Source organism: Tachyglossus aculeatus, chromosome 21 (assembly GCF_015852505.1).
Source record: "Tachyglossus aculeatus isolate mTacAcu1 chromosome 21, mTacAcu1.pri, whole genome shotgun sequence".
Lineage (NCBI taxonomy): Eukaryota > Metazoa > Chordata > Mammalia > Monotremata > Tachyglossidae > Tachyglossus > Tachyglossus aculeatus.
Window position 1 is genome coordinate 40,611,551 of NC_052086.1, and position 18,678 is coordinate 40,630,228.

Below are 18,678 nucleotides of genomic sequence, written 5' to 3' on the forward strand. Positions count from 1 at the left end.
GTCTTTCCCTGCCTCTGTTTCCTCCCCCCGAGGCCTCTGTCCCTCCCGCTCCTTCCCTCCTCCCGGGCCTCCGTGTCTGTGTGTCCCCCTCTTTCCCCGGCCTCTGTCTCTGCCTCGCCCCCTCTCCCCAGCCCCTTTCCCCCCATTTCTCCTCTCTTCCCCCCATCTCCCAGGCATCCCAACCTTTCCCGCAGGGCCCCCCTCTTCCTTCCCCTTCTCCATCCTTTTCCCCCCCTCAATTCCCCCAGTCTTCCACTGCCCCCCGGTTCCAGGGAAACATTCCCAGTTGGGAGGAGAGGGGAATGGGCCCAGGGGGACCCATCATCCTGATCCGGCCAGGTGGGCCAGGAGCCCGACCCCCCAACCGGGGCCCGTCGGACCCCCCGAGACCCCCAGGATGTTCCGCAGCCCCTTAAGCTTTGGTCCAGGGCCCTTTGGGGAAAGAAGACGGCCATGGAGCCAATCAATCAATCAATCAATCGTAATTATTGAGCGCTTACTGTGTGCAGAGCCCTGTACTAAGCGCTTGGGAAGTCCAAGTTGGCAACATATAGAGACAGTCCCTACCCAACAGTGGGCTCACAGTCTAAAAGGGGGACCCTTTAGTGACGATGGCATTTGTTAAGCGCTTAGTACGTGCCAAACACTGTTCTAAACCCTGGGGTAGATCCAAGGTCATCAGGTTGCCCCACGGGGGGCTCACAGTCTTCATCCCCATTTTCCAGATGAGGCCCAGAGAAGTGAAGTGACTCAGTTCCCTCATCAGTGCTTTGCACATAGTAAGCGCTTAATAAATGCCATTGTTATTATTATTATCATTATTATTATCAGGAAAATGGGGATGAAGACTGTGAGCCCCACGTGGGACAACCTGATTCCCTCATCTGTAAAATGGGGGTGAAGACTGTGAGCCCCCCATGGGACAACCTGATCACCTTGTATCTCCCCCCCCAGTGCTTAGAAGAGTGCTTCGCGCTAGAGAAGCAGCGTGGCTCAGTGGAAAGAGCCCGGGCGTTGGAGTCACAGGTCACGGGTTCAAATCCCGGCTCCGCCACTTGTCAGCTGTGTGACTTCGGGCGAGTCACTTCGCCTCTCTGGGCCTCAGTGACCTCACCTGGAAAACGGGTACTGTGAGCCCCCGCGGGACAACCTGGTCACCTTGTAACTTCCCCAGCGCTTAGAACAGTGCTTTGTACATAGTAAGCGCTTAATAAATGCCATTATTATTATTATAACAGTGCTTTGCACATAGTAAGCGCTTAATAAATGCCATTATTATTATTATTATTCGCACATAGTAAGCACTTAACAAATACTATTATTATTATTATTATTATTATTATTATTAAGCTCAGTGGGGGCGAGGAACGTAGCCACCGTCTCTGATCTGTTGTCCTCTCCCAAGCGTGTAGCTCAGTGCTCCGCACACGGTAAGTGCTCAGTAAGGACGATCGGTTTGAACGCTCACCGTGCAGAGGAGGAGGGATTCTTCTAGACTGTGAGCCCACTGTTGGGTAGGGACCGTCTCTAGATGTTGCCTATTTGGACTTCCCAAGCGCTTAGTACAGTGCTCTGCACACAGGAAGCGCTCAATAAATAGGATTGAACGAATGAGGGATCACTAGGAGCTTGCGGTTGAAAATCTGGGCTCTCCCCTGGGGAACGTCGCTCCTGAATTCGGGAGTTGGTCTTTCCTTTGTGTGGCGGTTCGGGAAATAGCCCACAGGCCGCGTAATACTAGAAGTAATGATAATAATAATGGCATTTGTTAATAATAGTAACGATAATAATTAGTAATTTTGGGATTTGTTAAGCACTTACTATGTGCCCAGCACTGTTCTGAGCGCTGGGGGAGATACAAGGTGGTCAGGTTGTCCCACGTAATAATGGGATATATGTATATATGTGTGTACAGATTTATTACTCTATTTTACTTGTACATATTTATTCTATTTATTTTATCTTGTTAATATGTTCTATTTTGTTGTCTGTCTCCCCCTTCTAGACTGTGAGCCCATTGTTGGGTAGGGACTGTCTCTAGATGTTGCCTATTTGGACTTCCCAAGCGCTTAGTCCAGTGCTCTGCACATAGGAAGCGCTCAATCATCTTCAATCGTATTTATTGAGCGCTTACTGTGTGCAGAGCACTGTACTAAGCGCTTGGGAAGTACAATTTGGCAACATATAGAGACCGTCCCTACCCAATAGTGGGCTCACAATAAATATGATTGAATGAATGAGGGATTACTAGGAGCTTGCGGTTGAAAATCTGGGCTCTCCCCAGGGGAACGTCGCTCCTGAATTCGGGAGTTGGTCTTTCCTTTGTGTGGCGGTTCGGGAAATAGCCCACAGGTCGCGTAATACTAGAAGTAATGATAATAATAATGGCATTTGTTAATAATAATAACGATGATAATTAGTAATTTTGATATTTGTTAGGCGCTTACTATGTGCCCAGCACTGTTCTGAGCGCTGGGGGAGCTACAAGGTGGTCAGGTTGTCCCACATAATAATGGGATAGATGTATACATGTTTGTACAGATTTATTACTCTATTTTACTTGTACATATTTATTCTATTTATTCTATCTTGTTAAAATATCGATTATGTATGCATTATACAGTGCTTACATATACAATGCATTATACAGTTTCATTTGTACATATTTATTCTATTTATTTTATTTTGTTAATATGTTTTGTTCCATTCTCTGTCTCCCCCTTCTAGACTGTGAGCCCGCTTTGGGTAGGGACCGTCTCTATTTTTTGCCGACTTGGACTTCCCAAGTGCTTAGTCCAGTGCTCTGCACACAGGAAGCGCTCAATAAATAGGATTGAACGAATGAGGGATCACTAGGAGCTTGCGGTTGCAAATCTGGGCTCTCCCCAGGGGAACGTCCCTCCTGAATTCGGGAGTTGGTATTTCCTTTGTGTGGCGGTTCGGGAAATAGCCCACAGGTCGCGTAATACTAGAAGTAATGATAATAATAATGGCATTTGTTAATAATAGTAACGATAATAATTAGTAATTTTGGGATTTGTTAAGCACTTACTATGTGCCAAGCACTGTTCTGAGTGCTGGGGGAGATACAAGGTGGTCAGGTTGTCCCACGTAATAATGGGATATATGTATATATGTGTGTACAGATTTATTACTCTATTTTACTTGTACATATTTATACTATTTATTTTATCTTGTTAATATGTTCTGTTTTGTTGTCTGTCTCCCCCTTCTAGACTGTGAGCCCGCTGTTGGGTAGGGACCGTCTCTAGATGTTGCCTATTTGGACTTCCCAAGCGCTTAGTCCAGTGCTCTGCACATAGGAAGCGCTCAATCATCATCAATCGTATTTATTGAGCGCTTACTGTGTGCAGAGCACTGTACTAAGCGCTTGGGAAGTACAATTTGGCAACATATAGAGACCGTCCCTACCCAACAGTGGGCTCACAATAAATATGATTGAATGAATGAGGGATCACTAGGAGCTTGCGGTTGAAAATCTGGGCTCTCCCCTGGGGAACGTCGCTCCTGAATTCGGGAGTTGGTCTTTCCTTTGTGTGGCGGTTCAGGAAATAGCCCACGGGTCGCGTAATACTAGAAGTAATGATAATAATAATGGCATTTGTTAATAATAGTAACGATAATAATTAGTAATTTTGGGATTTGTTAAGCACTTACTATGTGCCCAGCACTGTTCTGAGCGCTGGGGGAGATACAAGGTGGTCAGGTTGTCCCACATAATAATGGGATAGATGTATACATGTTTGTACAGATTTATTACTCTATTTTACTTGTACATATTTATTCTATTTATTTTATCTTGTTAAAATATCGGTTATGTATGCATTATACAGTGCATACATATACAATGCATTATACAATTTCATTTGTGCATATTTATTCTATTTATTTTATTTTGTTAATATGTTTTGTTCCATTCTCTGTCTCCCCCTTCTAGCCTGTGAGCCCGCTGTTGGGTAGGGACCGTCTCTAGGTGTTGCCTATTTGGACTTCCCAAGCGCTTAGTACAGTGCTCTGCACCCAGGAAGCGCTCAATAAATACGATTGAATGAATGAGGGATTACTAGGAGCTTGCGGTTGAAAATCTGGGCTCTCCCCTGGGGAACGTCGCTCCTGAATTCGGGAGTTGGTCTTTCCTTTGTGTGGCGGTTCGGGAAATAGCCCACGGGTCGCGTAATACTAGAAGTAATGATAATAATAATGGCATTTGTTAATAATAATAACGATGATAATTAGTAATTTTGATATTTGTTAGGCGCTTACTATGTGCCCAGCACTGTTCTGAGCGCTGGGGGAGCTACAAGGTGGTCAGGTTGTCCCACATAATAATGGGATAGATGTATACATGTTTGTACAGATTTATTACTCTATTTTACTTGTACATATTTATTCTATTTATTTTATCTTGTTAAAATATCGGTTATGTATGCATTATACAGTGCATACATATACAATGCATTATACAATTTCATTTGTGCATATTTATTCTATTTATTTTATTTTGTTAATATGTTTTGTTCCGTTCTCTGTCTCCCCCTTCTAGCCTGTGAGCCCGCTGTTGGGTAGGGACCGTCTCTAGATGTTGCCTATTTGGACTTCCCAAGCGCTTAGTACAGTGCTCTGCACCCAGGAAGCGCTCAATAAATACGATTGAATGAATGAGGGATTACTAGGAGCTTGCGGTTGAAAATCTGGGCTCTCCCCTGGGGAACGTCGCTCCTGAATTCGGGAGTTGGTCTTTCCTTTGTGTGGCGGTTCGGGAAATAGCCCACGGGTCGCGTAATACTAGAAGTAATGATAATAATAATGGCATTTGTTAATAATAATAACGATGATAATTAGTAATTTTGATATTTGTTAGGCGCTTACTATGTGCCCAGCACTGTTCTGAGCCCTGGGGGAGCTACAAGGTGGTCAGGTTGTCCCACATAATAATGGGATAGATGTATACATGTTTGTACAGATTTATTACTCTATTTTACTTGTACATATTTATTCTATTTATTTTATCTTGTTAAAATATCGGTTATGTATGCATTATACAGTGCATACATATACAATGCATTATACAATTTCATTTGTGCATATTTATTCTATTTATTTTATTTTGTTAATATGTTTTGTTCCGTTCTCTGTCTCCCACTTCTAGACTGTGAGCCCGCTGCTGGGTAGGGACTGTCTCTATATGTTGCTGACTTGGACTTCCCGAGTGCTTAGTACAGTGCTCTGCACACAGTAAGCGCTCAATAAATACGATTGAATGAATGAATAATAATAATAATGGCATTTATTAAGCGCTTACTCTGTGCAAAGCACTGTTCTAAGCGCTGGGGAGGTTACAGGGTGATCAGGTTGTCCCACGGGGGGCTCACAGTCTTCACCCCCATTTTGCAGATGAGGGAACTGAGGCCCAGAGAAGTCAAGTGACTCGCCCAAGGTCACCCAGCAGACAAGTGACGGAGCCGGGATTAGAACCCACGACCTCCGACTCCCAAGCCCGGGCTCTTTCCACCGAGCCACGCTGCTTCTTTACCCTCCGGGACAACGGGGCCACTGGCCCTACCTGCTTTGCTCCTACTAATCATCATCAGTCGTATTTATTGAGCGCTTACTGTGTGCAGAGCACTGTACTGAGCGCTTGGGAAGTACAAATTGGCAACATATAGAGACGGTCCCTACCCAACAGTGGGCTCCCAGTCTAATCTGGGAGAAGCCCCTGTTTGCGGGTTTTTCAAAAATCACTTAGCCATAAACAGTCACTTCTGGCCTTCAGTGCTATTTATTGAGCGCTTACCGGGTGCAGAGCACTGGGCTGAGCACTTGGGATAGCGTTGGTGGACGGAATCCCTGCCGTCGAGGAGCTGACAGTCGAGAGGGGGAGACGAGCATTTAACCTTAAGTTTAGAGAAGCAGCGTGGCTCAGTGGAAAGAGCCCGGGCTTTGGAGTCAGAGGTCATGGGTTCGAATCCTGCCCCGCCGCTTGCTGGCTGGGTGGCTTTGGCCAAGTCGCTCCTCTGGGCCTCAGTTCCCTCATCTGTCAAATGGGGATGAAGACTGGGAGCCCCCCGTGGGACAACCTGACCACCTTGTAACCTCCCCAGCGCTTAGAACAGCGCTTTGCACATAGTAAGCGCTTAATAAATGCCATCATTATTATTTAAGTTGCTTACAGGGGACGGGACCGCGTCTAATGAGCTGTATTTATCGAGTCCCTCTGCATGAAATGCAGATTTTTCATTTACGAGATAGTCTTCTTTGAGGCGTCTTTTATTGGGTCCATGTCCTAAAATAATAGGTTTTAATACCAATAACGGTATTTGTTGAGCGCTAACTATGTGCCAAGCACTTTTCTAAGCGCCAGATAGTAATTATGGTATCCGTTAAGCGCTTACTATGTGCCAAGCACTGTTCTAAGCGCTGGCTGGTAATCATGGTATGTTGAGAAGCAGCGTGGCTCAGTGGAAAGATCCCGGGCTTTGGAGTCAGAGGTCATGGGTTCAAATCTCTGCTCCGCCAATTGTCAGCTGTGTGATTTTGGACAAGTCACTTCATTTCTCTGGGCCTCGGTTCCCTCATCTGTCAAATGGGCATTAATGTGAGCCCCCCGTGGGACAACCTGGCCACCTTGTAACCTCCCCAGCGCTTAAAATAGCGCTTTGCACATAGTAAGCGCTTAATAAATGCCATCGTTATTATTTAAGTTGCTTACAGGGGACGGGGCCGCGTCTGATCAGCCGTATTTTATCGAGTCCCTCTGCACGAAATGCAGAGTTTTCATTTACGAGATAGTCTTCTTTGGGGCGTCTTTTATTGGGTCCATGTCCTAAAATAATAGGTTTTAATACCAATAACGGTATTTGTTGAGTGCTATGTGCCAAGCACTTTTCTAAGCGCTGGATAGTAATTATGGTATCTGTTAAGCGCTTACTATGTGCCAAGCACTGTTCTAAGCGCTGGCTGGTAATCATGGTATGTTGAGAAGCAGCGTGGCTCAGTGGAAAGATCCCGGGCTTTGGAGTCAGAGGTCATGGGTTCAAATCTCTGCTCTGCTAATTGTCAGCTGTGTGACTTTGGACAAGTCACTTCACTTCTCTGGGCCTCAGTTCCCTCATCTGTCAAATGGGCATTAATGTGAGCCCCCCGTGGGACAACCTGGCCACCTTGTAACCTCCCCAGCGCTTAGAATAGCGCTTTGCACATAGTAAGCGCTTAATAAATACCACCGTTATTATTTAAGTTGCTTACAGGGGACGGGGCCGCGTCTGATCAGCTGTATTTATCGAGTCCCTCTGCACGAAATGCAGAGTTTTCATTTACGAGATAGTCTTCTTTGGGGCGTCTTTTATTGGGTCCATGTCCTAAAATAATAGGTTTTAATACTAATGATGTTATTTGTTAAGCGCTAACTATGTGCCAAGCACTTTTCTAAGCGCTGGATAGTAATTATGGTTTCTGTCAAGCACTTACTATGTGCCAAGCACTGTTCTAAGCGCTGGCTGGCAATCATGGTATGTTGAGAAGCAGCGTGGCTCAGTGGAAAGATCCCGGGCTTTGGAGTCAGAGGTCATGGGTTCAAATCTCTGCTCCACCAATTGTCAATCAATCAATCAGTCGTATTGAGCGCTTACTGTGTGCAGAGCACTGTACTAAGCACTAAGTCGGCTGTGCGACTTTGGACAAGTCACTTCACTTCTCTGGGCCTCAGTGACCTCATCTGTAAAATGGGGATGAAGACCGTGAGCCCCCCGTGGGACAACCTGATCACCTTGTATCCCTCCCAGCGCTTAGAACAGTGCTTGGCACATAGAAAGCGCTTAACAAATGCCATCATTATTATTATTATTCTCTGTACCTCAGTTCCCTCATCTGTAAAATGGGGATGAAGACTGTGAGCCCCACGAGAGACAACCTGATCACGTTATATCCCTCCCAGCGCTCAGAATAGTTCTTTGCACATAGTAAGTGCTTAACAAATACCATTATTATTATTATTATTATTATTTCACTTCTCTGAGCCTCAGTTCCCTCATCTGTAAAATGGGGACTGAGACTGTGGGCCCCATGTGGGACAACCTGATCACCTTGTAAATGCTCCAGCGCTTAGAACAGTGATCAATGTCATTATTATTATTATTATTATTACTACTGCTACAAGTTGGCAACATATAGAGATGGTCCCTAATAATAATGATGATGGCATTTATTAAGCGCTTACTATGTGCCAAGCACTGTTCTAAGCGCCGGGGAGGTTCCAAGGTGATCAGGTTGTCCCACGGCGGGCTCCCAGTCTTCATCCCCATTTGACAGATGAGGGAACTGAGGCACAGAGAATTATAATCATACTAATAATGATGGTATTTGTTAAGCACCTACTATGTGCTTAACAGTGCTCTGCACATAGTAAGCGCTCAATAAATACGATTGATGATGATGTGCAAAGCACTGTTCTAAGCGCCGGGGAGGTTACAAGGTGATCAGGTTGTCCCACATGGGGGGGGGTCCCAGTCTTCATCCCCATTTAACAGATGAGGGAACTGAGGCCCAGAGAATTATAATAATAATAATAATGATGGTATCTGTTAAGCGCTTACTATGTGCAAAGCACTGTTCTAAGCGCCGGGGAGGTTACAAGGTGATCAGGTTGTCCCACAAGGGGCTCCCAGTCTTCATCCCCATTTAACAGATGAGGGAACTGAGGCCCAGAGAATTATAATAATAATAATAATAATAATGATGGTATTTGTTAAGCCCTTACTATGTGCAAAGCACTGTTCTAAGCACTGGGGAGGTTACAAGGTGATCAGGCTGTCCCACATCGGGGAGCTCACAGTCTTCATCCCCATTTTCCAGATGAGGGAACTGAAGCCCAGAGAAGTGAAGCGACTGGCCCAAAGTCCCACAGCCGACAAGTGGCGGAGCCGGGATTTGAACCCACGACCTCTGACTCCCAAGCCCGGGCTCTCTCCACTGAGCCACGCTGCTTCCCTACCCAACAACGGGTCGCTGACAGCCCCGTGCCACGCCTGGTCTCTGCCCATCATGTGGTATTTGCCTCATGGTGTTGCCAACTTGTACTTCCCAAGCGCTTAGTACAGTGCTCTGCACCCAGTAAGCGCTCAATAGATACGATTGAATGAATGAATGAATGAATGAATTTATCTCCTCCTCCAGTCCAGCCCGTGCCCCTCGCTTGCCCAATGCCAACCTTTGTACTTCCCAAGCGCTTAGTCCAGTGCTCTGCACCCAGTAAGCGCTCAATATATGCGATTGAATGAATGAATGAATGAATCTATCTCCTCCTCCAATCCAGCCCACGCCCCTCGCTCACCCGGTGGCAACCTTTGTACTTCCCGAGCGCTTAGTACAGTGCTCTGCACCCAGTAAGTGCTCAATAAATATGATTGAATGAATGAATGAATGAATTTATCTCTTCCTGCAATTCAGCCCACACCCCTCGCTCATCCAGTGCCAACCTTTGTACTTCCCAAGCGCTTAGTACACTGCTCTGCACCCATTACACGCTCAATAAAGACGATTGAATGAATGAATGAGTGAATTTATCTCTTCCTGCAATTCAGCCCACACCCCTCGCTCGTCCAGTGCCAACCTTTGTACTTCCCAAGCGCTTAGTACAGTGCTCTGCACCCAGTAAGCGCCCAATAAAGACAATTGAATGAATGAATTTATCTCCTCCTCCAATCCAGCCCACGCCCCTCGTTCGCCCAGTGCCAACCTTTGTACTTCCCGAGTGCTTAGTACAGTGCTCTGCACCCAGTAAGCGCTCAATAAATACGATCGAATGAATGAATGAATGAATTTATCTCCTCCTCCAGTGCAGCCTCGCTCATCCAGTGCCAACCTTTGTACTTCCCAAGCGCTTAGTACAGTGCTCTGCACCCGTAAGCGCTCAATAAATGCGATTGAATGAATTTATTTCCTCCTGCAGTCCAGCCCGTGCCTCTCGCTTGCCTAGTGCCAACCCTTGTACTTCCCAAGCGCTTAGTACAGTGCTCTGCACCCGTAAGCGCTCAATAAATACGATTGAATGAATTTATTTCCTCCTCCAGTCCAGCCCACGCCCCTCGGTCGCTCTGTGCCAACCTTTGTACTTCCCAAGCGCTTAGTACAGTGCCCTGCGCCCAGTAAGTGCTCATTAAACACGATTGAATGAATGAATGAATGAATGAATTTATTTCCTCCTCCAGTCCCGCCCGCGCCCCTCGCTCGCCCAATGCCAACCTTTGTACTTCCCAAGCGCTTAGTACTTCCCTCCTCCCCACCCCCCCCGCCTTACCTCCTTCCCCTCCGCACAGCACCTGTATAGATGGATATATGTTTGTGTGGATTTATTATACTATTTATTTTATTTGTACCTATTTATTCTATTTATTGTATTATGTTAATATGTTTTGTCTTGTTGTCCGTCTCCCCCTTCTAGACTGTGAGCCCGCTGTTGGGTAGGGACCGTCTCTAGATGTTGCTGACTTGGACTTCTCAAGCGCTTAGTACAGTGCTCTGCACCCAGTAAGCGCTCAATAAATACGATTGAATGAATGAATGAATGAATTTATCAGCTCCTCCAGTCCAGCCCGCACCCCTCGCTTGTCCAGTGCCAACCCTTGTACTTCCCAAGCGCTTAGTACAGTGCTCTGCACCCAGTAAGCGCTCAATAAATACGATTGAATGACTGAATGAATGAATTTATCTCCTCCTCCAATCCAACCCGCGCCCCTTGCTCGCCCAGTGCCAACCCTTGTACTTCCCGAGCGCTTAGTACAGTGCTCTGCACCTAGTAAGCGCTCAATAAATACGATTGAATGACTGAATGAATGAATTTATCTCCTCCTCCAATCCAGCCTGCGCCCCTTGCTTGCTCACCCAGTGCCAACCTTTGTACTTCCCAAGCGCTTAGTACAGTGCTCTGCACCCAGTAATTCGCTCAATAAAGACAATTGAATGAATGAATGAATGAATTTATCTCCTCCTCCAGTCCAGCCCGCGCCCCTCGCTTACCCAGTGCCAACCCTTGTACTTCCCAAGCGCTTAGTACAGTGCTCTGCACCCAGTAAGCGCTTACTTTTAGACTGAGCCCACTGTTGGGTAGGGACTGTCTCTATATGTTGCCAATCTGTACTTCCCAAGCGCTTAGTACAGTGCTCTGCACATAGTAAGTGCTCAATAAATACGATTGATTGATTGATTAATAAATACGATTGAATGAATGAATGAATTTATCTCCTCCTCCATTCCGGCCCGCGCCCCTCGCTCGCCCAATGCCAACCTTTGTACTTCCCAAGCGCCTAGTACAGTGCTCTGCACCCAGTAAGCGCTCAATAAAGACAATTGAATGAATGTATGAATTTATTTATTTCCTCCTCCAGTCCAGCCCGCGCCCCTCGCTCGCCCAGTGCCAACCTTTGTACTTCCCAAGTGCTTAGTCCAGTGCTCTGCACCCAGTAAGTGCTCAATAAATACGATTGAATGAATGAATGAATGAATTTATTTCCTCCTCCAGTCCCACCCACGCCCCTCGCTCGCCCAATGCCAACCTTTGTACTTCCCAAGCGCTTAGTACTTCCCTCCTCCCCATCCCCCCCGCCTTACCGCCTTCCCCTCCCCACAGCACCTGTATAGATGTATATATGTTTGTACGGATTTATTACTCTATTTTATTGTACTTATTTATTATATTTACTTTATTATGTTAATATATTTTGTCTTGTTGTCTGTCTCCCCCTTCTAGACTGTGAGCCCGCTGTTGGGTAGGGACCGTCTCTAGATGTTGCCGACTTGTACTTCCCAAGCGCTTAGTACAGTACTCTGCACACAGTAAGCGCTCAATAAATACAATTGAATGAATGAATGAATTAGTACAGTGCTCTGCACACAGTAAGCGCTCAGTAAATACGATTGAATGAATGACTGAATTAGTCCAGTGCTCTGCACCCAGTAAGTGCTCAGTAAATACGATTGAGTGAATGAATGAAGTAGTCCAGTGCTCTGCACCCAGTAAGCACTCAGTAAATACGATTGATTGAATGAATGAATGAATTAGTCTAGTGCTCTGCACACAGCGCTCAGTAAATATGATTGAATGAATGAATGAATTAGTCCAGTGCTCTGCACCCAGTAAGCGCTCAATAAATATGACTGACTGAATGAATGAATTAGTCCAGTGCTGTGCACCCAGTAAGCGCTCAATAAATATGATTGAATGAATGAATTAGTACAGTGCTCTGCACCCAGTAAGTGCTCAATAAATATGATTGAATGAATGAATGATTCAGTCCAGTGCTCTGCAACCAGTAAGTGCTCAGTAAATACGATTGAATGAATGAATGATTCAGTCCAGTGCTCTGCAACCAGTAAGCGCTAAGTAAATACAATTGAATGAATGAATGAATTAGTCCAGTGCTCCGCACCCAGTAAGTGCTCAATAATTACGATTGAATGAATGAATGAATTAGTCCAGTGCTCTGCATCCAGTAAGGGCTCAATAAATATGATTGAATGAATGAATGAATTAGTCCAGTGCTCTGCACACAGTAAGTGCTCAATAAATCTGATTGAATGAATGAATTAGTACAGTGCTCTGCACCCAGTAAGCGCTCAGTAAATACAATTGAATGAATGAATAAATTAGTCCACAGTAAGAGCTCAATAAATACGATTGAATAAATGAATGAATTAGTCCAGTGCTCTGCACCCAGTAAGCACTCAATAAATACGACTGAATGAATGAATGAATTAGGCCAGTGATCTGCCCCCAGTAAGCGCTCAATAAATACGACTGAATGAATGAATTAGTCCAGTGCTCTGCACCCAGTAAGTGCTCAATAAATACGACTGAATGAATGAATGAATTAGTCCAGTGCTCTGCACCCAGTAAGTGCTCAGTAAATACGACTGAATGAATGAATGAATTAGTCCATTGCTCTGCACACAGTAAGTGCTCAGTAAATACAATTGAATGAATTAGTCCACAGTAAGCGCTCAATAAATACGATTGAATAAATGAATGAATTAGTCCAGTGCTCTGCACACAGTAAGTGCTCAATAAATCTGATTGAATGAATGAATTAGTACAGTGCTCTGCATCCAGTAAGTGCTCAGTAAATACAATTGAATGAATGAATGAATTAGTCCACAGTAAGCGCTCAATAAATACGATTGAATAAATGAATGAATTAGTCCAGTGCTCTGCACCCAGTAAGCGCTCAATAAATACGACTGAATGAATGAATGAATTAGTCCAGTGCTCTGCACCCAGTAAGCGCTCAATAAATACGATTGGATGAATTAGTCCAGTGCTCTGCACCCAGTAAGTTTTCAATAAATATGATTGAATGAATGAATGAATGAATGAGTCCAGTGCTCTGCACCCAGTAAGCGCTCAGTAAATACGATTGAATGAATGAATGAATGAGTCCCTCGATCTCGCCGCCGACCCGTCACCCCCGGACCCGGAACGCCCTTCCTCCTCTTATCTCCGCCGGACGATGACTCTCCTCCTCCTCTTCCTCCTCCTCCTCGAAGCCTTATCGGCGGCCCGTCTCCTCCGAGAGGCCTTCCCTGATTAAACCCTCCTTTCCTCTCCTCCCCCTCCCTCGGCCCCGCGCCAATTACGTCCCTCTTTGCGACTTATTTATTTATCCGACTGTCTAGACTATAGGCTGGAGGAGAGAAGCAGCGTGGCTCAGTGGAAAGAGCCCGGGCTTGGGAGTCGGAGGTCGCGGGTTCAAATCCCGGCTCCGCCAATTGTCAGCTGGGTGACTTGGGGCAAGTCACAACTTCTCTGGGCCTCAGCTTAGAACAGTGCTTGGTACATAGTAAGCGCTTAACAAATGCCAACATTATCGTTATTCTCTGCCTCAGTGACCTCATCTGGAAAATGGGGATTAAGACTGCAAGCCCCATGTGGGACAACCACATGTATCTAGAACAGTGCTTGAGCACGTAGTAAGCACTGATCACTTTGTATCCCCCCAGTGCTTAGAACAGTGCTTGGTACTTAGTAAGCGCTTAACAAATGCCATCATTATTATTATTCTCTGCCTCAGTTACCTCATCTGGAAAATGGGGATGAAGACTGTGAGCCCCCCGTGAGACACTCCCAGCCAACAACGGGCTCACAGTCTTGAATGGTGGAGACAGACAACAAAACAAGTGGACAGGCATCAACAGCATCAATAGAAATAGATTTGTAGATGTATGTACATCAGTAATCAAATAAATGGAAAAATCTGTCCAGGTATACACCAGTGCTGTGGGGCGGGGAAGGGGGTAGGGCAGAGGGAGGAGGAGAGGAAAAAGGGGGCTCCGTGTGGGAAGGCCTCCTGGAGGAGGGGAGTTCTCAGGAGGGCTTTGAAGGTTTGCGGAGGTGGTGGGGGGGAGTGTGCTGTCTATCTGCCTGGGACGTCTGAATGATCAATGCTTCTCTCTCCCTCCCTCCCTCCGTCCATCCCATCCTTCCCTCCCTCTTTCTCTTCCCTCTCTCCTCTTCTCTCCCTCTCTTTTCCCTCTCTCCCTCCTCTTCTCGCCCTCTCTTCCCTCCCTCCGTCTTCCCTCTCTCCCTATCCTTCTCTCCCCCTCTTCCCTCCTTCCCTTCTCTCCCCCTCTTCGCTCCCTCTCTTCCCTCCTTCTGTTCTCTCCCTCTCTTCCCTCCTTCTCTTCTCTCCCTCTCTCCCTATCCTTCCCTCCTTCTCTTCCCTCCTTCCCTTCTCTCCCTCCTTTCTCTCCCTCTCTTCCCTCCTTTCCTTTCCTTCTCTTCTCTCCCTCCCTTCCCTCCCTTTCTCTCTTCCCTCCCTCTCTTCCCTCCCCCCTTCCCTCCCTCTGTCCCTCTCTCTCCTTTCCCTCCTTCTCTTCTCTCCCTCTCTTCCCTCCTCTTCTTTCGTCTTCCTTCCTTCTCTTCTCTCCTCTTCCCTCTCTCTCTTCCCTCCTACTCTCCCTCTCTCCCTCCTTCTCTTCTCTCCCTCTTCCCTCCTTCTCTTCTCTCCCTCTCTCCCTCCTCTTCTCTCCCTCTCTTCCCTTCTCTTCTCTCCCTCCCTTCCCTCCCTTTCTTCCCTCCTTCTCTTCTCTCCCTCTCTCCACTCCCCCTTCCCTCTCTCCCTCCTCCTCTCTCCCTCCTCCTCTCTCCCTCTCTCTTCCCTCCCTCCATCCCTGTCTTCTCCCTTTCCCTTCTTCCCCGCGGCCCATTCCCTCTTCCCTCCTTCTCTTCCCTCCTTCTCTTCCCTCCTTCTCTTCCCTCCTTCTCTTCCCTCCCTGTCTTCTCTCTCTCCCTCCCTCCCCACCTTCCCTCCCTCCATCCTTCCCTCTCTTCCCTCCTTCCCTCTTTCCCTCCTTCTCTTCTCTCCCTCTCTTCCCTCCTTCTCTCCCTCTCTCCCTCCTTCTCTCTCTCCCTCTTCCCTCCTTCTCTTCTCTCCCTCTCTTCCCTCCTTCTCTTCTCTCTCTCTCTTCCCTCCTTCTCTTCTCTCCCTCTCTTCCCTCCTTTTCTTCACTCCCCCTTCCCTCCCTCCATCCCTCCCTCTCCCTCCTTCTCCTCTTTCCCTCTCTTCCCTCTCTCTTCCCTCCCTCTATCTCTCTCTGTCTTCTCCCCTTCCCTTCCTCCCCGTGGCCCATTCCCTCTTCCCTCCTTCTCTTCCCTCCTTCTCTTCCCTTCCTGTCTTCTCTCTCTCTCTCTCTCTCTCTCTCTCTCTCTCTCTCTCTCTCTCTCTCTCTCTCTCTCTCTCTCTCTCTCTCTTCCCCTCTTCCCCTCTTCCCCTCTTCCCCTCTTCCCACCCTCCATCCCCTTGTCCCATTCCCGGTCCCCAGAGGCTCCGGTGCTGCTGGCGGAGCTGAAGCCAGGCCGACCGCCCCGGCTGGACTGGAAGTCAAGCTGTGAGACGTGGAGCGTGGCCTTCTCCCCCGACGCCTCCTGGTTCGCCTGGTCTCAGGGTCACTGCCTGGTCAAGCTCATCCCCTGGCCCCTGGACGAGCCCTTGTGAGTGTCTCTCGCGGAGAGGAGGAGGAGGAGGAGGAGGAGGAGCAGATAATAATATAATAATAATAATAATGATGTTGGTATTTGTTAAGCGCTTACTGTGTGCCAAGCAGTGTTCTAAGCGCTGGGGAGGTTACAAGGTGATCAGGCTGTCCCCTGGGGGCCTCGCGGTCCTCATCCCCATTTTCATAATAATAGTAATAATAATAATTTTGGTATTAAGTGCTTACTATTTGCAAAGCACTGTTTTAAGTGCTGGGAGGTTACATGGTGATCAGGCTGTCCCCCTGGGGGGCTCGCAGTCCTCATCCCCATTTTAATAATAATAATAATAATAATAATTTTGTTATTAAGCGCTTACTATTTGCAAAGCACTGTTCTAAGTGCTGGGAGGTTACATGGTGATCGGGCTGTCCCCCTGGGGGGCTCGCAGTCCTCATCCCCATTTTAATAATAATAATAATAATTTTGGTATTAACCGCTTACTATGTGCAAAGCACTGTTCTAAGCGCTGGGGAGGTTACAAGGTGATCGGGCTGTCCCCCGGGGGGCTCGCAGTCCTCATCCCCATTTTAATAATAATAATAATTTTGGTATTTGTTAAGTGCTTACTGTGTGCAAAACACTGTTCTAAGCACTGGGGAGGATACAAGGTGATCCGGCTGTCCCCCGGGGGGCTCGCAATCCTCATCCCCATTTTAATAATAATAATAATTTTCGTATTTGTTAAGCGCTTACTGTGTGCAAAACACTGTTCTAAGCGCTGGGGAGGATACAAGGTGATCAGGTTGTCCCACGTGGGGCTCACAATCTCAATCCCCATTTTCCAGATGAGGGAACTGAGGCGCAGAGAAGTGAAGCGATTTGCCCAAAGTCACACAGCCGACAAGCGGCGGAGCCGGGATTTGAACCCATGACCTCTGACTCCAAAGCCCGGGCTCTTTCCACTGAGCCACACTATGAGAGATCTGAGGCACAGAGAAGTGAAGTGACTCGCCCAAAGTCACACAGCTGACAATTGGCGGAGCCGGGATTCGAACCCACGACCTCGGACTCCCAAGCCCGGGCTCTTTCCACTGAGCCACACCGGTGGGGTGGAGGGGAATGAGGAGCTCAAGCTGGGGAGTGGAGGGAGAAGAGCGTGGATAGTAATAATGGCATTTCCCAGGCGCTTAGTACAGTGCTGTGCACACAGTAAGCGCTCAATAAGTGCGATTGAATTTATGAAGCGATTACTCTGTGTCAAGCGCTGCTGTAAGCACTGGGGTAGATACAATTCATTCATTCATTCCTTCATTCAATCGTATTTATTGAGCGCTTACTGTGTGCAGAGCACTGTACTAAGCGCTTGGGAAGTGCAAGTCGGCAACATATATTGACGGTCCCTACCCAACAGCGGGCTCACAGTCTAGAAGGGGGAGACAGACACCAAAACACGTAGCCAGGAGGGAGGACAGAGTTCGAATCCCCGTCGTACGGATGAGGAAAGCGGTCCAGAGAAGCCAAGTGACCGGCCCAAGGTCACACAGCAAGGAGTTGAGTCCCGGGCCCGGGCTGTTTCCCTTGGGTGGGCGGGAGAGAACCGACGGAGGACCCCCAAGAGAAGCAGCGGGGCTCGGTGGAAAGAGCCCGGGCTTGGGAGCCCGAGGTCGTGGGTTCGAATCCCGGCCCCGCCACTTGTCAGCTGGGTGACTTTGGGCCAGCCACTTCACTTCCCGGAGCCTCAGTTCCCTCATCTGGAAAATGGGGATGAAGACTGGGAGCCCCCCGTGGGACACCCTGATCACCTTGTACCCTGGCTCAGTGGGAAGAGCCTGGGCTTTGGAGTCAGAGGTCATGGGTTCAAATCCCGGCTCCGCCACTTAGCTGTGTGACTTTGGGCAAGTCACTCAACTTCTCTGTGCCTCAGTGACCTCATCTGGAAAATGGGGATTAAGAGCCCGGGCTTTGGAGTTAGAGGTCATGGGTTCAAATCCCGGCTCCGCCACTTAGCTGTGTGACTTTGGGCAAGTCACTCAACTTCTCTGTGCCTCAGTGACCTCATCTGGAAAATGGGGATTAAGACTGGGAGCCCCCCTGTGGGACAACCTGATCACCTTGTACCCTGGCTCAGTGGGAAGAGCCCGGGCTTTGGAGTCAGAGGTCGTGGGTTCAAATCCCGGCTCCGCCACTTAGCTGTGTGACTTTGGGGAAGTCACTCAACTTCTCTGTGCCTCAGTGACCTCATCTGGAAAATGGGGATTAAGATTGTCAGCCCCACATGGGACAACCTGATCACCTTGTATCCTCCCCAGCGCTTAGAACAGTGCTTTGCACATAGTAAGCGCTTAACAAATGCCATTATTATTATTATCCCCCCGCCCCCTGCCGGTGCTTAAAACAGCACATGGTAAGCGCTCAACAAATGCCATTATTACCTGATCACCTTGCATCCCCCCCAGCGCTTAGAACAGTGCTTCGCACATATTCATTCATTCATTCAATCGTGTTTATTGAGCGCTTACTGTGTGCAGAGCACTGGACTAAGCGCTTGGGAAGTCCAAGTCGGCAACATCTAGAGACGGTCCCTACCCAACAGTGGGCTCACAGGCTAGAAGGGGGAGACAGGCAACAAGACAAAACATATTAACCAAATAAAATAAATAGAATAAACATGGACAAATAAAATAAATAGAGTA

The 18,678-nt window shown here is 47.5% G+C and overlaps 1 protein-coding gene across 2 annotated transcripts in view; it reads left to right on the forward strand.

Annotated features, from left to right (window-relative positions):
• WSB2 (WD repeat and SOCS box containing 2) overlaps nt 1-18,678 on the forward strand; it is a 71,402-nt gene that overhangs the window by 3,445 nt on the left and 49,279 nt on the right. For both annotated transcript variants that reach the window (XM_038763341.1, XM_038763342.1), the window contains exon 2: nt 15,832-16,000. In XM_038763341.1, the coding sequence (XP_038619269.1) occupies nt 15,832-16,000 (169 nt within the window). The remainder of the gene's footprint in view (nt 1-15,831; nt 16,001-18,678) is intronic.